This window comes from Lepisosteus oculatus, chromosome 10 (assembly GCF_040954835.1).
Source record: "Lepisosteus oculatus isolate fLepOcu1 chromosome 10, fLepOcu1.hap2, whole genome shotgun sequence".
In the NCBI taxonomy this organism is placed as follows: domain Eukaryota; kingdom Metazoa; phylum Chordata; class Actinopteri; order Semionotiformes; family Lepisosteidae; genus Lepisosteus; species Lepisosteus oculatus.
Window position 1 is genome coordinate 15,877,961 of NC_090705.1, and position 26,558 is coordinate 15,904,518.

Consider the following 26,558-nt stretch of genomic DNA (forward strand, 5'->3'; position numbering starts at 1 on the left):
ATTCTCCCCTCTGGTCCTGCTGTCCTCTTGTTGTTGCCAAGTCAGTGCCATTCTTCTGATATCTTTGATTAAAGAGTTGCCTCAAAAGAACCATAAAGGGGCACAGGTAAAGTTTTTTTGTTCCTCTCAGGTCCGATGGTTTTCAATCCATACTCTTGCAATTATCCTAATATATTATGTTCTGTTGAAAGGTTTTTGTTTTAGAATATATTAAAGTAACAAAATAAAGTAATGCATGGTCTTTGAGGATATTGAAGGGTTCTTCCTAATCTTTTCTGTTCGAGATTTAAAATTCAGGACAAAGCTGTTCCAGAGACTCCATAAGCTTAGGGTTTTTATTATTTTGTGGTTATACAGAATAGAACCGGCTAATACTTTGTTTTAACTGAATCCCTGACAATGTTACAATACATGTTTGGAGTCTCATTTACGGTATGTGAATTCTTATCTCAGACTCAAGGTTACTGGTAGAAAGTTTGTAATAAGACTAGGATGTGAGGCTTTTTTTCAGTGTTTTTTTTATTTTAATGAGGTATACTATTAAAAACTGGGGTAAAGAACTTTTTACCTTTGATGTATCATTTTTTGGAAGTTTCTTTCATGGAGCTGTGAATTGCGTTGTAACCCTTTGCTAGATTAGGTTACATTACAAAAAAAATACAAACACCCTGATCTTGGTAAACACTGTCATAATGTAACCTGGAAGGCAGTGGGAAAAAACTGCAGGGAGGAAGCTCTTCAGGTCTTGCACCTGTTGACTGAGAAAAACGTGCTTGATAGTTTTGACTATCAGTAGTGATTAAAGCCATGTATTAATAAGTCGGTGCACTGCATCTACTTAGTAACAGTCTGATTTGAAATGTTCAGCATTTTCAAATAAAAAAGATCGCACTTCACAGGATAAGTATGTACTGTGATGTGGTTTTATATAGTTATAAAGTTATGTATATGATATAGTATAAATGTACAATATGAACTACATTATATAGTATTTATATAGTACAGTAAAACCACAATACCGAAATCAGTAAGTGTAAAATACTGAGCAAAGCTAACACAAATATGAGTCTGATATCCCTGTTCACCCATACCATCTACCAATGTTAAAAAGTAAACATTGCACTCGTGCATATCCTTACCATAGGCCTTTGAAAGTCTTGAAACGACACCAGTGTTTTATTATTAACAGCAACGTGCTTCAAGATAATGCTATAGTATATGATCCCGGGCAGTGTTATGCTGAGGCGCGATATAAGATGCGCTGATGTCACTGGTTGGGAAATGCCTCCAGCACCCCAGACAGGGTTTTATTAGAGAGGGACACCCTGGTGAAAGTGAGGAGTTTGCTGTCCAACAGTTTGCTTTTCCTCACAAATTGATTTGTTAATGAGATTCCTGTGCATGCCCTTAATCCAATATCCCAATATTAAATTCATGCCTCTCTACCTGAAGATAGAAAACTGCCCCCCTTCCCCCATTTTACTGTGGAGCCCTGGCCTGGCTCTTAATCTGGGATGATGTGTCATTGGGCCAGTTTTTCCCAGATGTAAATTAATTTACTAGTATGTCTTTGGACAGTGGGAGAAAACCCACTGTGAACATGGGTAGAACATACAAAGTCCATTTAGATAATATGCCAGGTCTGAAATTGCATCCAGGACCCCAGCACAATACATAGCAATGCACTGTGCTACTTTTGTTTTCACCTCATAATAAATAAATTCAGCGATTACGATTTCTTGCACCTGGAAAAGAACATCCTTAGAAACCTGGGTTACAGTTCTTATCTTAGCCTCAAAGTTTGTGGTAGGTTTAGAGTAATACGAGGATAAGAAGCTACAGAATATTTGGAGCAGTGGTGCTTGACTCCCAAGCTAATTTTAGTAAAAATAAATCTGCGTTTTCAATTACACAAAAACTTGTGTAACTTACCCCCGTACTCACTAAAATAGCTGGGTTTTTTACTGAAGCAAGCTGATTAAAGTCAACCCTTTGGTTGGGTGGATGAAAGCCCAGGAGAATTTTGTGAACCTGAATGCAAGCCGTTCATAAGCCCTTACTCTTTAAACTTGAGACTTTTATATCAAACACGATTTTCAAGTTTGTTTTTATTTTATGACTTCCCCACACTGTCAATGTCATGATGGTGGGGGGTCAGCACTGACATCTGAATCCTCAAGTCACACTCAGAGCCAGTCAAGTGATATTTGTCGCACACAAATGGAAAAACAGTTTTTGCATTGTTAGTTGTACACTTGTGCCACTCAGCTACAAGCTCTCTGTTCTTGTGTTTGTTCTTATCTAACTTTTAATAATTGCTTACACTTATATAGCGCTTTTCTGGACACTCCACTCAAAGCGCTTTACAGGTAACGGGGACTCCCCTCCACCACGCGACGGCAGCCATAGTGCGCCATAACGCTCACCACACATCAGTTATCAGTGGGGAGGACAGCAGAGTAATGAAGCCAATTCATAGAGGGGGATTATTAAGAGGCCATGACTGGAAAGGGCCAATAGGAAATTTGGCCAGGACACCGGGGTACACCCCTACTCTTTTTGAGAAACACCCTGGGATTTTTAATGACCACAGAGAGTCAGGACCTCGGTTTTACGTCTCATCCGAAGGACGGTGCCTGTTTACAGTATAGTGTCCACGTCACTATAATGGGGCACTAGGACCCACACAGACCGCAGAATGAGCGCCCCCTGCTGGCCCCACTAACACCTCTTCCAGCAGCAACCTTAGTTTTTCCCAGGAGGTCTGACCAGGCTCACACCTGCTTAGCTTCAGTGGGTTGCCAGTTGTGAGTTGCAGGGTGATATGGCTGCTGGCTTTTGTCCTTATTGTTACACAAATGGTTGTAGGACTGTTGAACAAGCCACCCAGTCAAGGTGTAGACGCAGCAACATTGGCTTTCAAGAAACAGTTGAAGGAGCTCCTAAGATTAACATCTAATTACCAAATGCTCTCAATAGACCAAATAACCTCCTCTGATTTGCAACTGTTTTTATGTTCTTACAGTATATTTGCCAAGTATCTTCCCGATCACAGTTTTATAGACTTTTTCAAAGATCATAGTTTCTTAGTTTCAGTTATCGATGCAGAAAGTAGTCTTTCAGTAGAATTAATGACCAGAGACTGAGCTCTGGAGTTCAGGATGAGGCTTAGCAAGGACAGGGAAGGACTCCAGTTGTTGGGGTTGTCCTGGTCTTCTGCTGTTTCTTCTCTACTACAGTATCTTTCTCCCGTGGTGAATCTTTTTGTTGTAGCAGAACTGAACACAAAGCAGAAGGTTTTCAGTGGCAAATGGGTCTTCCAGAGTCGATATTCGTCTGATGTGCTTTTGGCGTGTGAGGGCCAGAGAATCAGACCTGACTGCTCATGGTGTTATTTACACCGTGGGCAGAGGCACAAAAGTGCAACTGAAATGATGACCAGCATCAGCCCCCAGAGAGAGATGTGTTTAAATGAATGCATTTCAGTTTAGCCCGGTCTCTTTCTTGACCTACATCAAATACAAAAGCTATACAGTAAATGTGTGTTTTGAAATTGTCTGGGTGTCAACAAACGGAAGAGCTGAAAAGAGTTTTTCATGTACAGTACCTGATGTATTTACTGCTGCGACTGCCTAAGGACAGCGCTGTGTGTGAGGCTCAGGAAATGTAGAGTTTCTTGACTTCATTATTATACAGCCTTAACCATAACTCCCTAAATCCGAATCAGCGTGTCTCCTTCTACTGTAGCTCTGTTTGAAAAATAAGTGCAAGGATTGTCTTGGTAACTGCTTCCTAGTGTGATTTTGACAGTGGCACAACTCATGTCTGGAGTCTCATTTGTGTGGCTACTCTGTTATCGCAGGCTCAAAATTAGTGATTGGGCTTGGAATATAGCGAGGGTTTGGGGCACAGTTGCTTAGCTTACACCAGTAACAGTAATAAAACCAGTAGTAAAACAGAGGTAGCGAAATATCATTCAGAAATGCAAAGTATTTTGTCAAGAAGACCTTGGAATCTCAGTGCTGTACACATAGATGGGTTAAGTGTTTAACAGCATTAAGAATGAATACATTCAGCATGTTTTGAAAAGAGTGTTTTTGCTTTGTTAGATGGTGGTTTTTCTTTTACTCTGGTGCATGTTCTCATTCATTATTTGTTCAGTTTAATTCAGAGAAATAGCCTGAAGCTTCTCTTTGGCTGTACATGAGAAATAGATATATTGAAGTTTATCAGTTACACAGGCCTTAGTGCTTCAACTGTCTTTACTGGCGCTGCATGCACTGCTAATTTGTTTTCCTGCTGAACTTATTATTTTATTATTGATTTATTTCGCTGGTTTGTTTGTCCAAGGTGGCTTTCATTCGAAGCACTGAACTATAAATAAATTCACTTACATAATGCAGGGTGGTGAGAACCAAAAGCAGTAATTCGACACACGACAAGAACTGAAACAATCCAAGCAAAGGTCCAGAACTTATCACAGCACCTGCAAGCGCAAGCTCTGGAACTATCATGAAGTAAATGAAACCTGTACAAAGGCACAGAAATCACAGCAGGTCAGTGGTGAATCATAGAAGTACAGAATGAAAGAAGTGGGTTTTGTGCAGGCCCTGGAAGGCACTCAGAGATGATCAGAGTCAAAAAGCTTCTGGATATCTTGCACTTCCCGGCAAATGACCTTTGCTTATCATTGCAGTTAGACTGCATTCATAACAGCCAGCCAAATCAAATGATAAATCCAGTTTTTCATACAGTTACTGATGAGTCCAGATGTTATTTTAAAAAAAAAATCAAACTGAAACAGCGCTCCTGCTTTGTGATCTGTTGTACTCGCGGGCAAACATTTACACACCTGCCGATTAGATATGAAAGTGGTGCATCGTAAATTGAGTTGCTCCATATGCCTGAGCTGCTGTCGGTTTTCCACCCGTTCATTCCTTCCTTAAACAAATCTGCCCCATATTAAAATATTGACAGCCGCTTTCAAATCTGGAAACAGGAGGAAGCCTGTGATAAAGAAAAGCAATAACCAGAGCGGTTTGTGCATGAGTAACATCAGCACACGTCCACACCTTCAAGCATGATGAATTTGTCTTCTGATTAAATTTCCACACTGCTCCCTTTTGAGCCATTCGATCAGGTCAGGAGTATTTTTGCAGCAAGTCAGTTACACCTGAGCCGGGCTGATATGTGTTAATGAAGTGAAAGTGAGCATGAAAAAAAGTGTGAAAACTTCTAAACAGTAACAAAACGGCACTGTGACTTTTCTAAACTGGCAAAACCATTCATGGGGCTTTTTTTCAGGATTCTCAGAATTTGACGTCATTAACCCTGCTGCTGAGACAGTAGGATCAGAAGTAACCACATGGCACTTATTATAACACAAAGCCCTTCTTCTTTTATGCATTTATTTACAGGACTGCTCAAGAAACAATGTGTGACCTTATCACAGTTTGGGAGATAACTGTCTTTTACCCTGGAGGCCCTTGCGTGTACTGTGATTTCCAGAGCTTCTGGCAGTTTCCATGTGTGAGCAGCTAAGGATCCAGACTGGAACTGGGGTTGACGATCTGGCCATCGGGAGCCTGGACTTACAGTACCCTCCGTTCCTCCACAATGGAGAGTGAACAAAGAGTCGAGCAGCTGTGAGGGCGAGAGCAAAGTATAGGGAGGGATACAAAATACTGAACAGCCTCTCAGTCACCATCCCACAAAAAGGTTATTCTGTTTGAAAACGTTCAGAGAAGATCAGCAAGGAGTTGCCTTTCTCAGCGGGGTGTTGTATCGAGGCAGGTTAAAGGAGGTTCGATTCAAGTAGTTAAACAAGGACACAGGGTCACAACTGGAAACTAAACAGGAATTGATTCAGAAGGGAGATTAGGAAACGCTTCTTTACATTTCGTTTTGAATTGAGATTGATGCTGTGTTAGTGGTATTAGTATACCTTATGAACATTCAGAAAACTGTATTATCATAATTATATTTTAGAAGTATTTTCCTGAATACTAAAAAAAAATAGCTTTGCAGTGTGATCTCTTTGGGTTTTTAAGAAATTAAGGAAAATTTGAGCTAGAGCAGTTGAACTGAGACTGGGTTGCCATCCTAAGAAATGGTTGAGCATTATGAGAATTTTTATGTTTCAGGAATATAACATATTTGCTTATTGATTGTTTATAAGCAGTGCACTGTGTAATTGCACAGATAACAAACACTGCCATATTTTATTCTGTATTATTCTAAGTGCATACATTTTTTGCAGTAGGTCGCAAGTGTAATCGCTTTTGATAGAAATTCATAGAACTGCTGGCATGACATTTATTTCATCTGCGTTTGTGTTGCAGTGATAATTGGGTAATTAAGTCATGGCGTTGTCTGTATTCTTTCAATGCGAAATGTAAGCAGGAAACAGAAGCTGTTTTAGAAAATGACAAGGCCTGCCTTTTCTTAAAAACAAATGGGGAAAAAATTCAAAAAAGGTCCCTCAAGTGCCTGATACCTTTGGCGTAATGGTGTTATATAAACAGCATTAAAATTACGCTGCATATTTGCTGTCCTTTTGTACTTTGAGGTTTGCAATTGCATTTGTTTTTCCTTCTGTTTACATAATTGCAGCAGAATGAACGTGCTCACAGAGCTCTTTAGTGAGGAACGATGGCATGTTTATTGGCAAGAAAGCCTCATTATGTGGAGCATTTGAGTACTAATTAGGTTTAGAGAGCTGCCAGGCAGAGTAAGACTCCTCTGTATGGGATGCAGCATTGTCCCAGGGGGCTTCGGGAATCCTGTTCAAGGACTGTTTGTCGGATCCAGCACTAAGTGTTGCCTCTGGGCAGAGATTCAGCGTGTAGAGCCTGTTGAGCTGTCCTGGACTGAGCCTGGGAAATCCTGCTGGCGCAGCAGCCTGTACACTGGGAGACGAAGTGTCGATCCAGTTCAGGGTGCAGAGCCACTGGCTTTGAGCGCCAGTTTGTGCATAAGAGACATCTGTAAGGCAGAGCTGTGTCAGCTCAGGTTGCAAGCTGCAGTAAATATTGACTGAGCATGGTAGTATTACAGTTTTACAGTTATACAGTTCCAGGATTGGTTTGTCCTCACTTTTAGACCACACAAGCTTTTTTGTTCCATTCATCTATTTTCTTACCACTTTATCCAGGGTTGCTGGGGAGGCAGAGCCTATCCCAGCAAGCAACAGGCGCAAGGTGGTGACACCTTGGATGGGATGCCAGTCCCTTTCAGGGGCACAGACAAGCACAGACGTGCCCACACTCACTCCAGGGCCAGTTTTCCCAGAAGATAATTCACCTGCCAGTATGTCTTTGGACTGTGGGAGGAAACTGGAGCATCCAGAAGAAACCCACAAAAACTGAGAGACTATACAAACGTCATGCAGATAACACTACAGGAATTGAGCCACAGACCACAGGGTTGGGAGGCAGCAATGCTAACCAGTGTGCCAACATCTCATCCTTGTTTTCGTTACAGGCAGTATATAACTGTTTGAGAAGCCATTCATTTAACATGTTCTCCTTTTTAGTTAACAAAATTACAGTCACCATCTTATAACTCCTTGTGTGTCTCAATTTGAAATAATACTGACGTACCGTATATGTTTTAGCTGCTTTAAAAAGTTTAGCCTTTTCTGTTCCATATGGCTTGTAGCAGTCATACAATATATTGTGTAAAAGTAACAATTAAAAAGAAAGCAAGCTGAAAAACATTGCAGTGTTTCTATAGTTTTTAATCATAGTGCCGGTACAGTGTGAAAGTAGTCCAGTGATAAGAGAGATCACTTTATTGGCCATATACAATTTCTTGCATTAGGAATTTGTCTTTTCACATACCCCAGCTTGCTCTCCATGAGACATGCAGACAGGGAGAGAGAAGTTTGGGGTCAGAGCGCAGGGTCAGCCATTTATACAGCACCCCTGGAGCAGCTGGGGTTAAGGGCCTTGTCCAGGGGCCCAATGGAGTAGGATTCCTCTGCCGCCCGCCGGATTTGAACGGGCAACCTTCCAGCCACAGACACAGATCCTTAGCCACAGAGCCACCACTCCGCCCGAGGTCACTGGAAAACATTTTTGGAGATTAGCCCTGCACTGTATATGCACTGCAATACAGAAAGCAAACTGTCAGTTCGATTTTTGTACATGCAAGTACATGGCATAAAAAGTACTGCATTATTTATTTTGTTGGTTTTTGTTGTTAATTGAAACACTGGGGTCTTTCGTTTGGTGTCATGGATTAGCTCTTGTCTAGTTTACGCCTTCCTGGGTGACGATAATATCCACCCCCTGCAGTTCAGTTCAGTTGTTCATTCCCATCACTTTGCTTACAACCGTGGGCACCTGTCATTGCGGATGGGGCTGAATTCTGTATGAGGTCACGGGACGCTTGCACAACATGATGACTGGGTGCTCCGTCACATTATTTAGCATTAGTAAGACTGACACTCGTCCCACAGACTCCCACTGACTACCAGTGGTAGCATGAGGAGTAGACCTTTCTCCCCTGACTGGTACATCAGCAAATTCCTTCCCAAGACTCTCTTTCTTAAGTCTCTTCCTATTAAGCAGTTCAAAAAGAGCTTTCTTGAAGGTCACAGAGGGAATATTTCTGTCGAATATCATCTACAACGCGGTTTGACTGAAAAGAAATGCATACTTTGAAGTATCTGCCGCCTATTCTGGCTGAGAACTAAACACAAGCTTTTTACTGGAGCACACCAGGCGCTCTTGTCTGCTGAGGGAATCAGTTTTTTCAGTCCTTGCTAATTTTGCTCTGTGTTACCACAACATCATCTCAAATACCAAGATAACATTGAATTCCTGGTCACGATAAGCAAGATATTTTCAATTTTCTAATTCCCAAAAAATGACGTTGTTTTAAAGCAACAAGACGGACCCATATTTAAGAGCAGTGGGGATCTTGACCACAGCATTAAAGATTGAGTATGAAAGCTGAGAAACCCTTAGAGAGATGCACTCTTAAATTGGTGACAGTTAAGCACCTCCTACCCCATCACCATGCTTGAGCATTGGTTTGGAAAGTCTGATTCAGAGAAAAGAGCGCCACCTACTGGTCCACCAACACCACTTACAGTGGCAGCCTGGTTTTCCTTCGTACCAGAAGAAAGCTCCACCAGCAAAGGTTGTTTTTTTTCCCCCTTTTCTTTCTAATTTTCTGTTTAGGTTTTAATCTCCCCTTGTTCCTGTATGTTAGGGGGTCCAACTCCAGTCCTCACAGGACTAGTTGCAGTTATTTCAAAAAGACGGCAAGTGTCTGGTGAAAGTGAAAGTGTTGGGTCATGGGTGAAGGAGACACACTTCTGAAGGAGATTACTGAGCAATGCATCCATGCAAGCTTTCACAAGACCAACCAGAATCCAACATGCATGATATTTGTGAGGGCTACAACATTTTTTTTAAATTCTAAATCCACAAATGTTCTACCCAATAGAAATTCAGTATGCTTAATCCCTTCAAATTCTGTGTGCTTAGTTTTTTTTTAGAATGAAAATGCTGGTGTTTACACCCCAAACCTTGTAGTTTAAAACCTTAACATTCTTCACAACTCAATCCACGTTTTTAAAAAGCTCTTTCCAAATTTTGTCAATTGGCTGTTTGAACGTTTTTTACGGTTGTGATTTTCAGTTGATAACGGGTTAGGTGTGCATATTGTAGCTTAGTGCGTTTTCTCTCGTTTTGCATTGGAGCCCACAGTTACATTTCAGGCAGATTATAAAATCATTCAAATATTGTTTCCACTTGTTAATTGTACACAAAAAGCATGGATGAAAAAGTTTGAGGTTGTACTTGCAAGCAGTGTGAAGCTGGGGCTTACATAATAGTGTGTGTGCTGACTTCAAATGATTACATTTTCTTCAGAAGTCTAAATTTAAGCAAAAGTGTTTTGAGTCCCTCTGTAGGGATTTGATTTTCTTTCAATTCCCAGTAGCGATGCTGAGATTAAATGTGTTGTAACAGGAAAAAAAGGCATCGTGATTTATATTCCCCATTGGTATGGAAAGTAATTAAACTCCTTTACTCCTTAAGCACAGAATAATCTATATGTGAAATAAACTACATGGGCATAATTTACACTTATTTACATGCCGCATTAACTGCTATTGTAACAAAGTGTCACAGGTTGCAGCCTGAGGAGGGCGTAACAGCTGGAATGAAAGCAGATAAAAACAGTCCTAATCATCCGCAAGCTCTGGCTTTACGGCACGATTCTGCCAGCTCCCATCTCTCGGCTGTTTTCCCTGCAGTCAGATTTCCCTGGTTTAAACATGCTTGAAAGGCAGAGTATATGGAAACGAGCCTCTCAAGATGGCAGAGCGGTTACTGCAGATACCAAGGCATCTCTCTGTCTGTCCTCAGGTTCAAGGAAGTTTAAGTGTGTGGCTCCAGTTTGGAGCAGATATTGTTGGCAAGTAGAAATGGTTCATTTGTTCCCATTGAGTCTTTTTTTTAAATCTTTCATATGGGACCTTTTTAATCACTGCATGTATTTATATTGATGCGTGTAGAATCGCATTTCTGAATTAGGGCAACCAGAGTTTTGGAGCCCCTTTTTCTAATTCTGCCCTTTTTTTTTATTATGCCCTCCCAATTTGGTCTCGGGGAATGTCAACACTGTAAGTGCTTACAACTGCAGTCATCTTTCTAGCATGGAGAGAGCGCCTTTGAGCGATCTGCCATTTTTCACAGGAGTGAATCCTGCGGTGCCCAAAGGGCATTGATATGAGGACTGAAGTTTTTCTCACAATGCTGGAGGCTCACGGGCACGGTCACAGGGGTTTCTGTTGGCACACGACGGAGTCAATGTGCCTCCTACGCTGGGGACTGCACCCACCGAGCGCCGTCACTTGATGAATTCTGATCAGTCAAACCGGCCTCCATCTGGCAGTGTTTGAGATGTACGGTTCAGCCTTTACTAGTTGAAATACTCTGTTTCTCCCCCCCCCCCCCCCACCGTTTCAATTTTACAAAGAGTTCAAACAGCCACAGCTTAGCGGAGAGAATTGAATCCAGACTCTGGTGTCCTCTCGACCGGCTAACCGAAAAGAAATAGAAGTAGTGGGATGACTTGCTCCCTAAATGGCTCCTGCGATTTTCACAGGTGGATGACATCCTAGGGGAAGAGAGTGACAACGAGAGCGAAGGTGGAAAAGAGGAGAAGATGGAAGAGGAAAGCCAACAGAATCCAGAGGGGAAACGCCCAGATGTTCCAGGGACAGTGACAGAAGAGAGCCCCAAGATCCCCTCTAGTGGTGAAGGCAGTACCCCCAGGTAGGACCCGACTCTTCTTGGCTTCTGCTGTTGAAGAGAATCGAGCGCTTGCTTTGGACAATGGACTCTTACCTAAACAGCTCCAGAAATGCCACCCGCTGCAGTCCACTCTCTAGATCCTTTTTATTTTCACATACACCATAACCGTAGATAAAAAAGCGGTCATGGTTGCCTTTCTGTGAAACTCAAGGAGGGTAGGAAAGCTACTTGAAATACTGAAAATAAAAGTGCCTCCTACTATCAGTCTTCAGTTCTCCAGTCTGCGTGCCTGCTGTTTTAACATGTAGTCCTAGTTACAGAGAACAGTGTTGCTTGTTAGGTGAAGGTTTTCTTCCTGGTTGCTATCAGACTGTATTATTAACTGCGTCCTCTATCCAGGATGTGTTTGTTCTTGTGGTCAGGTCGTTGTTGCCGAGTCGTTTGATATCCTTCACAGCACAGAGGAGCTGACCAGGAACCATTTTAAAAGATTTAATCTGAACTAATGCCTGACTGACTGACATTACTACTGTTTCACCTTGATAGGTCTGGGCTTTTCAAATTATTTGGGTTTTTTATGTGGCTTTTGAACAGAATCACATTTATTATATTGCTTATATAATGTATAACATAATATGCAGTATTCCTTGCTTTCCTCCACTAAAATAAAGCAGATTCATCTCATTTGAATAAGCAGTAAATTGGCAGTCTTTTGCCATCACTTTTATAAAGGCCGACTTTGTTCCATTTTTAAAAAACGTGTGCCATTTTTTAAAGTGACCATGGCATGGTAATAGATCGAAAAACAAAAGAGTGCTTCTGTGAGAGACGGTGCTCGTAGAACGTTATAGAGAAGTGGAACGCAGTGGGTGGTAACAGGTGTACCCCTGAGGAAATTCTCGAGGCAGTCCCGTTTTTAAGTATTTGTGGAGCCGTTGTTAGAGGACCACATCAGCGCTGTAACTCGGCAAACCAAGGATTTGCCGGAGAACGTAGAGTCACCTCGCTTCCAACTGAAACGTTTTTTTTCTTTGCCTTCTTCTAGTCATTGATCTTTAATTCTTTTTTTTTCCAGCAGCATACAGGCCTTTTCTTTTATAGCTCTTGTCAGAGATGCATTTTAAGCCCATAAGGAAATCAAACCCTCCGATAGATGAGAATGCAATCTTATGCTTTCAATAATACATGAAATTAGGTTTCCTGGTTTCTCGTAGTGTTAGGAAACTGAACTTCGTCTCTTTTTTTTTAACCAGTTTCACAACCAGTTTATTCCAGCTCTTCCATCTTACTGCTTTATATGTTTGCGTGCTATTATTTGACATTTGCATTGACTGAATTTAGGCCATTTCTGTGCCTTCAAGGAAGCAGACCAACATGTCGATTTTGTGTTGCGATTTTATGAGTAAATAGACCGTTGTGACCCTTTAAATTGGCTGCACAGCTGTCAATGTTCAGGGAAAAATGCACGAAAGAGTAACGGGACAACACACGCATCCTCCAGAGATAGGCAGCAAAATGGAATTATCTCCTCTGTGCTGTTAATAATCCATAGAGAGCCCATCCATGCATTCATTTAAATCTCTCTTCCTGTTCCATGACCAGGCTGACGTGGACATTTTTTGTTTCTCTTTAGTTCATTAATTTACAAGAATATAATTTTGGCTGACATACTGCCAAGCTCTTGAAAGGGAAGAGCAGCATTTTGGGCAAATAATAATGTTTTACTCGTGTCTTTATGTGACGTGCAGTAGTCATTTAGCTGTTGACTGGTGAAGCTGCCCTGGTCTGAAACGATATACCTATACTACTTGCTTACATCTGTAGAGCACTTTTCTTCCCAAAATATCTCATTCTATAACAATAGGCTCAGTACATAGCAAATCAGAGAAGTGATAAATTATTAATTGGACTAAACTATCAGCCCGTAGTGGAATTTGCCCTGTGTACAAGGGTTAACAATGCTGTTCTTACAAACTTGTCAGGGGGGTCTTTAATGACCAGGTAGGTGGATCATCTGTTTAACATTGCACATGAAAGGACAACACCTCCTACAGTGTAGTCCCTTTGTTGTTATACTGGGGCATTGGTTTGGAAATTCTGGTTCAGAGGAAAGAGCTCCGTCGACTGGTTCATCACTGGCGCCTACCAGGAATCTGGTTCTTTAGAGGTCTCCATTCCTAGAACTGACCAGCTCCAGCCTTGCTAAGCTTCTGAGATCTAACACAATAGGGCTAGTAGATAGCAATGCTACTAACAATGGAAACATGGTTGACTATTCCTTTTTCATCTCCAAAAGACATTTTTATCTCCCTTTGTCTCTCCACATCCGTATTCCATGAACCACTTTTTTAGGGGTCCATTTTGTCATGACCCAACAAAAGCACATGAGGTCAGCTTTAGTCGTAATCGACAGATTTGCCATTTGGAAAATAAGAGAGCATCAACAACCTCCAAGATCAGGGTGGCTGAAGTTTAACGTCTGTCTTCATAAGTGTGTGAGGTATTAGATCTTTGAATGTTGTGACAGTCTTGTCTGCAAGGTCAAATCGTTTTTTACTGATCAGCTGTGCTAAAACATAGCACGTTGACTAGCATTAAGCCCTTAGAAACCTAAAGGATTTAAGATCATTTTTACACGCAAGTGGTCCTTCCTTCCTCTTTAGTAACTAACAGTAATGAAATCAAACCAGCCCTGAGAGCATACATGCCAGCTGTCAGTTCTACAGCTGGGTTTTATTTTAAATGATCTAAACTGAAATGTGCACCGTTTTCTACAGTACTTCATATCATTTGGCCTTTATTTTTAGCATTTCACTGCATGAGTCTGGCCTTTTATATATTCTTAGTGATGCTTCTGTTCCTCTTCGTGCTTTGGGTTTGGATAGTCATGCTGACTAACTGTTGCTCTCAAAATCCTGTATGGAATGTCAGGGATTTGCATGACATTTCTTGCAAATGCCCTACAACCATTCTTGAACATGATTCTAGAAACATGTTCAATTGGTTTATATAAAATGCTTGGTAAGCATGCTGGAAGATGCAGTTCTACAGATTTCTATTTCAGTTCTTGTGACGTGCATGCACAGTGCCTTGCAAAAGTATTTACACCCTTCCATTGATGTCCCATCAAGCTGAGTTGTAAATAATTGTCTACACACTGCAGTTCGTAAGTGAATATTTTTAAGCAAAACTTGGATGCCCAATTTGAATACTTGTGAAGTTAAATGTCTGCAAAGATACATTTAAAAATTCAAATATGTTGACTGTACGAGTGTTTACTCTTTCTCCATGGCAAGCCTCAGATAGTGCAGGTGCACAAAACTTCCTTCACAAGTCACACAGTTAGTTCAGTTGGCTCTGTGTGCAATAATACAAGTTCACAAGATTACAGAATAGACACTCCTGTCTCTGTAAGGTTCCTCAGTCTGGTAGTGTATCTTAAGCAAGAATTCAACCAAAAAGACAGCTTTCAGAACAACACAGATCAGGAGAAGGGTATAAAAAAACTTCAAAGGCACCAAATATTCCTTTTGAGTGTAGTGAACTTTACCCACAGGTTTTGCTAATAAGGTATGCATTAAGTATGCATTAGTCATCTCTTAGCCATCAACAAGCTGTGCTTCAGTTATAAAATAATAATACGTAATTTTCAGGTTACTGCTAATGCAGTATCACCTCTGTGTCTGATGTGTTATGACTCACTGTGTCATTTTTTACAAGATAAACTTGCATCTGTAATGTCTGCAGACGAGTCAGTCTGGAATAAGATATCCTGTTGTGCTATATTGATTGCATTCCTCTGATGTTAGTTGAAAAACTGATGAACTGCATGGTGAAATATCACTGTTGTGCCATGTTTTACAGCTTCTCTACATTTGCACACCTCTGTTTTTTGTAAATACAGGGTATGATACAGTATCTGACAGTTTTCAAATGCCCATTCCTGATGTTTGCAGTGAGGGAAATGTCTTGCTTGCCTCTTGTCTTGGAGACCTGTGTCCTGCTACCCCTCACTGTGACTCCTTTACCTTTGGCCTTTCGAATATCGTCCTTGTAACGGGTCACCCTCAGTATCATCTCCATGCCCGCCAGTAACTGTGAGACTTCTGATAGTTTCCTTTCTGACCTTTCTCTTCATGAGTCGTGATTCCATATTTTGCAGAAGCCTGACAGCCAGTCCCTGTCCTTTTAACCCTGAGGTGACGTAGGTCTTTCATGCAGACATGCACTGTTGCATTAACAACAGGACACGAATTTCAGCTTTGTAAAGATGGTCGAGACCCGACTTGCCGTGATGCTTTTTATTACCAACCACATGCGATGTCATGTTGACATTCTCATCAGCATGCCCAGTTTCCCTTTCTGTGAGATGAGATGTTCATTAGAATGATATGAGGAAAGTGCATAGTTTTAACCACATACTTAGCTCACATACAAGAATATATTTCCAGCTTCTCATGATAATGCTAGCATTACGATGATATACCTGCCCTTTAGATGTCTCTGCATGGAACCAAAGTACTGCTGTATGTCATTAAATGTTTGTACCAGTATTATTCTAAGTATTCTTTGAAGGGCTGTTCTCTCTGTCATTTGTGCCTGAGATTCCTTGTTCAATGGATGCCTGCTATCCTCATACACTTCATGTAGTTATAAATAACAAGACTTCAGGTTTGTTTGCAAGTAGATGCCATGCTGACTAACTCAGTGATGGGTAAGTTTCATTAGGTTTCTCTCGAGATCTTTTTATATCACAGGAAAACTCGTCTCTGGGTGGGGGAAAAAAACCCCATTGTGCTTTAAAAAAGGGCCCATTGCTGTTAAAAAATAAAAATGTTCATCCTGGTGGGGAAATCACTCAATTGCTTGAAAGATTGTTTTTTTTTTAACAAGCCAAGAACAGAGAAATTCTCAGCTTTCTCAAGTCACTGGTGGGTGTTGGAGGATTCCTGTATGTTTGTTGGCTCAGTGAGAATGGCTGGTGAGTACAGTGCTCCAGTTTTAGTGCCCACACCATCGGCGTCAGTGGAAACAACATTAGACATCTTCAACCTGCCTCCTCTGTCAGTACTTTTCTGTGGGATGCTTTAAACTAAAAGGAAAGGAATATTAGCAAAAAGAGATTTATTTCAGCACTTTGAAAATTGAATAGGTTAGCCACAATTGGTGACGTGATTTTCAAATCATCTGTAGAAAAGACTTGAAGAAAAGAGCTGTTTTGGATAGTGTGCTAAATGGATCTAGGCATCAGCCTTGTAAAACTGTATTAATAAGTGTGTGAGCTGTGTGTGGGGGCAGTGTGTCCTGGAAATTTGTGCTTTATTGTGTTACGCAGAGAGAGAGAAACAATGTTACAACCTGCAGATACCGCTCGTTGCTCAGAGAGCAGTGCCTGTCGGTTTTCCCTCTCTTTTAAGATATTTTTGGTTGATGTAGCAGGTGCAGACAGCACTCAAGATGTCTGCACATCTCCTCTTTCTCTTACTGCTTCTGTCATGGGCTCCTCACAGCCAGGACACAAGTGGAAACTTCTGAGAAGTTCTGGGAGTCTGGAACAAGTCTGAATGTCCAATTCTGTTGGTTCCTTCTCCTTCGAGTAAGGAGTAAGGGATGAGATCCTCAGATCACTCTTAAAATCCAAACAAGCTACATGGGTCGAATGGCTTCCTCTTGGTTATCGGGCTTTCTAAAGTTCTTATGTTCTTGTCCCTTAGTCTTCTTCCTAGTTTGTTGTGTGACAGGTTGACACAATCTATTAAACTACTTGCCCTTGTTGAACACACTTGTGGAACGTTGCACAAATGGGAAGGACAAACCACCATTTTTGGTTTTTTAACCACCAGCAATGTCTCCCTGAGCATAGTTTGGACAGCACGTACACTTAATATTCACTTGAAGCAATTTTATTTGATTGTTCTTTTTAAAAATGTTTTGGTTATTGCATCAAAGTAATCCTGCAGGATGATCTTGAATGCAATAAAGAGGAACTATGTTTCAGAAGTGCAGTAGTTCTGTAGGTTTTCAAGGCAGCCCACTTCTGCCTGATGTGGAAAGATTTATTTCCTTTGGTTGACTGGAAAGCAGCTTAGCACACAAGTTGAGTGGGTTATCAGCAGAGCCCTCCCTGCACAGAGCCTGATAGCACACACTTCTGAAGGTACAGCTAAGATAGACACTGAAAGATGTGTACGTCTTCAGAGCTCTCAAACGCACTTATTTCAGGTGGTGCAACTTTCTCAGACTGTATGGATTTTGTGTTGGAGGTACGTTCAGAACACTTTTCTTTTGTTGGAATGATTTAAGCAAGCAATTAATTTATGGGATGAAACAACTCTTTCCTTATCTTAGAGCTCCACCCACCTGGAAATCATTCAAACTGCCAAATTCACAGGAAACTGAAGGCAGATAATTGTATTTAATTTGTTAAAATTCTTTTCAGAGCTGGAAACTGAAGGTGGGGGAAAAAAATGAAAGCTGTTATTTCATAAATCATAAACAGCAATTGTACAATGAACCATTATTGCGTAATATTTGTACATGTGGGGGAAAAACACTGGGCAGCAGTTGGTCTAATTTTATTCTTGCTGTTTAAGCAGTGGCTTCTTTCAGTAAACACACTAACGCACTAAGCCTCTCTCTGTCCTGCGGATATGTGCACTTCTCAGCCTCTGCTCTTCTGAAAAGAACAGGCTGTGTTTACTGTGTCAGTAGCTCCTAGTTCAAGCAGATGGCCACTTTGCTTCTTTAAGTCACCACTGAAACAATGTTTCAAAAGAGATATATTGTTCACATTGCAGGTCCAGAGGTCACTTTGCTGCCTATCTTGATGTTCCTGCTTACTATTGCTGACTGTGTAATAGGGTAGAACCCTCAACTCAAGGCAAATTGCTTTGTAGCTTTCAGACCTTTTTATTCCTTCCCCTCTGTCAATCAATGGTCATTAAAGCTCTTTCCCAATGCACAGCAAAAGATAGAAATTCTCGGCCACAGGCTATGTCATGAAGTGAAGCTGGCTTCACTTTCCTCTATTGAAATAGGAATTGATAGGAAACTGTTGCTAAGGTGTACTGCCATGGAAACGGCTCTTCAAATAAAGCTCTATGAGATTTCTGTGGTTCTCCAGCTTCCTGCCCTTTACAAGCAGAATGTTATTTTAATTAAATGCATCATTGTGCAGCCATGGCAGCACGCGCGTCTTCAGATCAGTCCTTAAAATTCAGCTTCACTTTCCAAAGTCATTTATTCTGTCTTACACTTTTTGACAACAGATAAGCTTTGAAGAATGCAGGGCTACAGGTGTGGATGCAGTGGGCGTTCTTGCAGATTTAGGAATATTTTATGGTATGGGTTTTTTTTAAGGTTAAACACAGGCTTAGTACAGTTTGCTTAAAAGGTAATGCTAAAATGCTCAAAATATCACAGTTAAGTGAGCTTGTTTTCTTTCCAATAAAAACATGAGAAATATGATTTCCTAAACTTTGTTTTAGACTAAAGACTTAGACTTCAGACTAAGCCATTAATTGCCATTATGCACTGGAGAGACAACACAGACAGCACTCGCTCCAGAGTCTCTATGACTTTAATTGGGGTTTTTCCAATCTTTGAAGGGGATGAAGCAGTCTAGGTCAAATAGAGGACACTGAGCAGAAAGTTACTGTAAATAAAAGAAAACCTTGTCTGTGTCGAATGCATCACTTCCCTTTTAGGTCTGAATCATTTAGGAGTGTAGCATTTTGTTTGTAGATGGATATTTGTGTTAATATTCAAGTCCAAGACACCAGTGAAACAACTTCACTTCAAGATTTCAGAAATAGTTTTTTAGTTTTGAGGTGTATTTTTAGTAAAGCTGTGTTGTATGTAAGGAATTAAGTTTTCAAACAAAAGGAGCCCATTTTGGCCGCCTAGCATGTTCGGTTCCAGTTGATCCAGGATCTCATCTCGCTGCTTCTTGAAGAAACAATGACATCAGCTTTGACAACGTGGCTGGGTAGCTTGTTCCAGACTCCCACAACCCTTTGAGTAGTGTCTCCTGTTCTCAGTTTTGAAGAATCATTTCAGCACCTGTCTAGGAACTAAATAAGAAATGTGGGCAGTAAAGCAACCGTGTGGTTTAAATCAGTTTGGCAAATGACATGACATGACACGACAATAAAGCAGCAAGCTCATTTGTAAGACAGAGCAAACATTAAGTGACATTAATTTTTTTTTTATTTCATAGGTGCCTCTACCCTCTTGTAATGAACAGAATCCTGTCCTTGTTATACTCCAGGCCAAGGAAGCAGAATGTGTGGGTTCACATTTTCTGTGTGTTATAGTCATGCTCGTCAGGAGACATTGAAATCAGTTCAGTGCGGTGTAAATACAGTACTTTCTAACAGATTGAGAGGGGTAATGAGGGGAATATACACGGAATAAGCTGCAGCTGATGTCGGTGTCAGTGCTTGGACACAGGTTAACAGCTGCATCTGTGTCAGAGGCCATGATGGAAAAACGCATCAAATGTTTTGTCAGCCAAATCTGTCAAACAGTATGAGAGGCAAAGGCACTTGGCCTTGCCGATTACATGTTCTTCTTGTATAACAAAAACTTTTTTGAAAAAAAACTCAAATTTTGGACAAACTGTCGAAGGTAGGCAATTGCAGGTACAGTATCAAAGCAGATAAATTTAAAAAAATCAGTTGTAGTTTGAGAAATACATAGTAAAGGTTGGTGAAGTCATTGCTGTTATTGTGGAAACAATCTTATCTCTATTGCCAGAAAATTGCAGTGGCTTACCTGTGGAGCTTGAATTACATCAGGCCCTTTGTGGAAGACAAAACTAATTCTGTGTGTTTATTGGCAATTTACACATTTGTACTGTAAGCTGCAGAGTACTCAGAAATTAAACTGACAAGTTTGACCTCCTTTTGCTTTATTCTTTTGCATAGTTTAACATGCCAATGATGTGCTTGGCAGTTGCCTTCATCCAGGGCGATGTACAATGCATACAGAGCTTTGTGTAAAGTAAAAAGAAAACCGTTGGTATGATGACATGATGTACAGTAAAACAAATTAATAATCATGTCTTTACACTCCCTCCTTGCCTCTCAAGGGTTTTGAGTTGTCTGCTGTAGAAATACCTGCTTTCTGCTACTCTGCCCATCATAGTATTAAAATGTTTCAATCATGTTTTATTTTCTTAATTATGCAATGCAGTACAGATAATGATGTATTCTGCTCATTTCTGCTTACTTTGATGTCTTTACCTGCCTTTAAATGGCTTTTGTATCAAAGTACATTCAAAGCAACCCGTTTAGCTTCAAGGCAAGTTCAGTTCTTTTTTGTTCCTAGACTTGAAAGTCTTTTCTACTGTGAATGATGTATAGAAATAGCTAAGACGTTCACTGTTTTCCAATTGCATTTCAAACAGCTGCCTTTCAAACAAAACTTAATGCAGCTCATTTTTTGTTCTGTTTTGTATTTTTATTTGCCCATATTTATTAACAAATGTGTCTTCAAGTAGATTTTCTTTTAAGAAGAAGTAGAAGTAGACTGAGGAGATATTTATACAATTGTCCGTAATGTTGCCTGCAAAATACTTCACGTCCTTTTGTCATTCTGATTCTGTGCCTGTTTAGACATTAAGTGTATTAAATATCATCACCAAATGGCTCTTTCACACAGGTGGAGTGTTAAGACAAATACATTCGGCGCACTAATGATGACATTCACTCCCTGCTGGAAGAATAAATGTAATATACTGTACCAACTGATCACAATAAGTGAGGATTCATAAAAGTGTTCTGTTAACAAAAGAGGCCTGCTGTGACAACATTTTAGTCGTGACTTATGGTCGTCAAGGAAGTAAAGACAGGGATACTGTCGCCGCGGGTAACTGTGCCTCACATTGTCACATGGCGCACTTCCATTATCCTCTTTTTAACTGATCTGTGCTGCTTGGCTTTATAGCGATTTGCCGGCAGTGTGTAAAGTCGGTGTGGTCCTGTTTTCTTGCGGCATTTGTTTCTCACGGGCCTGGATCCGTGGGTGTGGTATTCTGTACCTGTGCTGTTCAGAAACTTTCTGGCGCGTGTTTCTCAACTGAGTGCTTTCCACTGGCACCTGTTTAATTTCCCCTGAAGGAAGCTCTGGAAAGTGTGTTGTAACTTCTGTTCAGAGGTCCAGCCCGGAAAGAGCTTTTGCTCTCGTCGAAGGATGGCTTTTGACATATTTCACATACCACTGAGCTCTGCTAGACATTGTTTGGTGTTTTGTCATTTAATTTTTTTTTCTAAAAAAATGATTAAGTGCAAAAAATAGTGAATTACCGTATGAAAATGTTATGTTTTTGCCAAAAAATATATCGGTGTGTTTTAGATTTAGCTTTCCTGATTATAATTCAGACACACAGAACTGAGGTATCTCGTTGATTTGTTCTGTAGAACTGGCAGTTTTAGTCTTGCCTTTTTTTCATCTAGCCATATACATTTTTTCTGTGCTTCATACCTTCATCTCTTCATGGTGCTCATCTGGATAATTATGAGGTTACTGAATTACAAATCAAAAGGAAATGTAGCAGAAACATTAGGGCAGTGCTCCTTTTGTTGGCAATTATGTAAGGTCACTAATTCAGAAGACATTTTGTCCAACCGTTTTGCTTGTTCAAGTCTGTGGCTTTGCCTGTCTTTATCAGTCTCGATCCAGGACAGTAGATGTCCTGTCTGCTTCATCAGTAGTTCCCATTTATTGTGCTTTGCTTATGCCAGTTGAGCTCTCACGATATTGCCTTTCTCTCTCTGTAACTTGTGATTGCAATCAGCTTGCATTAGGACTCTCCATCTGCATAGCTCCTTAAATAATTTGATTTCCGTCATTTGCTAAGCAGCAAACGCTCTTGAAGAAACACTTGTTCTTTTGTATAATAACATTAAAGATTTAACATTTGCAGGCAAAGCTTCGAGCAATCACATTAAGGTTGTCAAGATGTTGGTGCTAAAGCCTCTATGTCTAATGAAACCGTTGCCAATGGAATGGTTCATACGTCATCTCGTTTGTTACCTGCGCTATTTCTAGCTGTGCCGCCTGCGTGGAAAATATAGATTTTGGTCCATTGCAAAAAGCCTTGCAAATGATGTCTTGCGTGTTGTTGTTGAGGTGGCATGGTGGCACAGGGGTTTGCCTCGCAGAGCTGGGGTCCTGGATTCAATTCTCGACCTGGAGTACAGTCTGCGTGGAGTTCGCATGGTCTCCCCACGTTTGCGTCGATTTCCTTCCACAGTCCATAGACATATTGCTGGGTTAACTGGCTTCAAAATGAGGCTGAATTGGATGAAGCAGTGAGAAGATGGGTGGATGGAAGTTGTTGTTGCCATTATTATTGTTTGCTGTATTATTAGTTGCTGAACAGATGCCCTCATGAGCATGTTATATCAAAATGCAGCATGTTGGAGTAAATAGCAGCTCCCTGGGTTAGTGCAGCCAGTGCTACACCTGTGGGTGATCCAGGAAAGAATTGTTCAAAGGGCCACACACTCTCTTCTTCCCTTCTGCTGGTTTTTTTCCATGCATCTGCATTGGGAATTCAGTTCAGTCCTCCAGTAAACTAGAGAAAGATCAGAGAGGGCCCAACCTTTGATTTCTTTATGGTTAAATGACTTGGATGTAGTTATTTAGCGAAGATGTTGCTTTCCCAAACAAGTAGAAAACCTGCAGCATTATACAAACAGACATGAAAAGCCTAAAGGGTGAACCAAGGTTGGAACTGAGCAGTGTAGGAGCTGGTATGTGTTTAGTGGGTAGCTATGGAGATTTTCCAAGAAATGACAGAGAGCAGAGAGGTATGGATTATTGCAGAGTATTCCAGTTACAAAATCCTCTGGTGTGGTACAGAGAATGGCAGAATGAGCATTTAGTGTTCGATCTAGGAAAAAGAAGACCAGCAGAGATTAGTCAGATATCCATTTCAAATATTCTTCTTTGCTTTGCAAGAAAAACGCCTCATTTTTTCTTTCACATAGTCTAACTCTGCCAAGCCGACGATGCAGAGATAAGCGTTATCGCCCTGAGGCTCATTTCTAGGCTTAAAGTGTTTGATCACAGCACTGTCTTATAGAAGATCATTATGATGAGGTTCAGATCATTGGGCTGTAATCTACCCAGAGTACTGAATCCAGTTAAACTCTCTGGGAGGGTTAGAACCAAAAATAAATTAAATAAAAAAGACATGGTTTCATGTCTGCTGTTGCTGCAGATTTTGAAAATGTGAAAATTCTTCAGTTTCTCCCTTGCAGCTTAAGGTCATGCATTTGTCCAAATCTTTTCCATCTTTTCCTTTTGTGTTATCACTATAATAACTAGTCCTCAAACAGACTTGGCAGCATACAGAGGCTGAAACGTGTCTTCCCAGAGACATAACGGATTTATACAAATGCAAGATTATAACCCATTAAGCATTTCCAATATGTTTGTGAATGCCAAGAAGCCATCTGGCACCCCCAAAACTAACCAAAAACTAGTTGTGTGAAACGGACTTTGCTGTGTGGGGCTGTGGAAACAGTGACAGTGTGGGGTTTACTCCTTTTTAATTGCTGAAAAAGTAAATTCCACAAAATAAATTTCCAGTGGCAAAGTCCAAGTGTATTTGCCTCTAGTTTTTGCACTCTGGGCAAAACAGGAAACGTATTATAACAATGTCAGATGTACAGTACATGGGGCAGAAGTTATAAACATCTCTATCAATAAAATGTTTCCAAAACAAAGAAGTAACCCTCAGACATGCCAAACTAAGTTTATACGCATGTTAGAAATGCCCCCTTCCCAGCATTCTCTGTTTCACTTACAGTATATCTCCACCTGCCCTCTTGTCTCCCCGACAACTGTGCTCCTTGTTCTCTTATTTCCACTTGGGGGGGGGTTCTCATTTTCATGTCTGTCAGCTATGTGGAATCAAGGCAAATCTGTACTTTAAACTGCTCTCCAGCATTAACATTAGTCTGGAGCTACTGAAATGGTTTTAAAGAGAATACAATAGTTGTAATGTACAGTAGTATAGTATAGTTTTGTATAGAATTAAAGATATGAGCTGGTGGCCGTTCAGAGTCTGGGTGCAGCAATTGTTAAATAAAACGTTGGCCTTATTCTTTTACACAGAAAACATTTGTAGGAGTTGTCGTGGGGCTTCTTCTGTGCTGTAATTCATCTTTGAAAGACATAAGGTTTTATGTCTTGGCCACAGCATCCCCAGTAGAACAGCTAAATAGGTTTCAGAAAGGCTTGGATTGACTGTAATCAGGCTTGTTGGATCATTTATTAATGCACCTCATAATTGGCTTCTTATGCCCAAGAGTAAAAATCCAGTAGAAAAAAAAATTAGAAATACTGAGGGGAAGTGTTTAATTGGATGTTCTTGTGAATTAAATCATTATTTGGCACACTGAGCAAAGATAATTTAGTCATCGTAAATGAAGGCCTTATGAAGGGATGAAGGGATGGAGAATTTGTATTATCTATAATGTGCTGAGAGACAGAGCCTTTTGATGACAGTACATTGGAAGTCCGTGAGTATATTTTGAATGCTACTGGTTGAAACAGCTATAGAAAGTGGTATAGTGAGGACTATCAAACAAACCAATTAAGAGCAGACTTTTTAACTTGGGACGTTGTAAGAATTAACAGGGCACTGTCCCTTAAAATGAAAGATGAATTGTAGCCTACTTAGCTTTGCATCCCAAACATTAAGATTCAGTAAACCTCTGCATGAAATTAAACTAATAAATTAAAAGGTTTAATGTATCCTATTCCATAGACAGTCAAAATGAACATATTAATCATTCTACATCTACTCTGTTTCTAGACTGGGGTGATGTAACCTTACAGTTCAGTTGGTCCGCATTAAAAGTGGACATAAAAGGCTATGAATGATGATCTGCCATTTTATGTACTGTAGCTTCTAAATAGGTTTCATACTGGATATAAAAGCCTAATTCAATGTGTGAGTTGTAAAAAATATATATAATTTTAATTGTTTTGTTCTTGGTGTGACGACCTCAGAAAACACCAGTGAATGAACAGGAAAGATCCTGAGAGAGTGTAATTTAGGAATAATGGATGGAGATTGTTTTTGGATGAATGAAAAAGTAAACAAATACTAATGCGACGTTAATGATTATCTTAGGCTAGTATGTTGCATTGTTGGATTACAGACCATTCTTGTGTTGTGCCCAATTACATTTTTTTATCCGTTTTCTCTTCCTAGTTCGAATTGCCGGCACATATCTTGGCTTTTATTCATTTATCACTTCCTTTACAGAAACACCAGTCAATGTACTGTAAGTCTGCACGCAGCCGGGGTGATGTGACCCTATATCGTGTTCAGAGTGTTAAAGAACGAGCTTCTCACACTCCTAGAAGGTGAAGCAAACATTTTAGAACATAAGAATGTTTCTTAAGCAAGAGGAGGCTATGTAGCCCATGTAGCGGGTTCAGTAGTTTGATCCAGGGCACTAATACTACTGTCATAGCTACTATCTACTAAAGAGGCTGGAGATCCAAAATGGCCTCCTCTCATTTGTAACTTATATATTGGAGATTTTGGGAAACTGGATTGTTCAAGCACTGAATGGGATTTAGCTAGGACACTGAGGTTAACACCTGTTCTCTTATACACAGTTCCATGAGTTCCTTAATAGCCAAGTAGTCAGGACTGTGGTTTAATGTCTCATTTGCAGTATGGTACCTCAGCATAGTGTCTCCAGTCACCATACTGGAACACTGGTTTGGAAATTCTGGTCCAGAGAGAAGAGCACCACCTCTTGGTCTTTGTTACATCCCAGTACTGACCAAGCCTAGCCTTGCTGAAGATCTGCAGAAAATCACTCAAGTGAAACTTTGAGAACAGTTTTGTAAATGTGTACAAATTGACTGGTTTTAATGGTTGGACGTGATTTCCTGTGTGTAGCACACAACCAAGTCTCTAAAAAGTAATATATTTACATACTCTCAGATTTAATTATGGAACTGCTTTGCCATAAAATATGTTAAGACAGTAGTTTGATGAGCAGAAATTGAAAACTGGAAAGGTGACACAATTCCTCTTATAAATGAAAAAAAAAACTGTCACAGTTTCTCAACTTGTCACACACCCAGGACAATGCTAATTGAGAAGGACATCTGTGTTTGTGTCCACTTTTAATGTGTATTTATGTGACCGGGTGCTGCTGCACTCCATCAAACAATTCATGAGAGGAACATTGTCAAAAAAATCACAAGTTGTTTTCACAAGTATTTGGTTAAATCCCTGGCTCATTT

At 40.4% G+C, this 26,558-nt stretch overlaps 1 protein-coding gene across 4 annotated transcripts in view; it reads left to right on the plus strand.

The window, feature by feature from the left end:
* The window catches only part of ctdp1 (CTD (carboxy-terminal domain, RNA polymerase II, polypeptide A) phosphatase, subunit 1), a 129,711-nt gene that overhangs the window by 73,809 nt on the left and 29,344 nt on the right, over nt 1-26,558 (plus strand). For all 4 annotated transcript variants that reach the window (XM_069194952.1, XM_069194953.1, XM_069194954.1 and 1 more), the window contains exon 12: nt 11,125-11,294. In XM_069194952.1, coding sequence (XP_069051053.1) covers nt 11,125-11,294 — 170 coding nt within the window. The remainder of the gene's footprint in view (nt 1-11,124; nt 11,295-26,558) is intronic.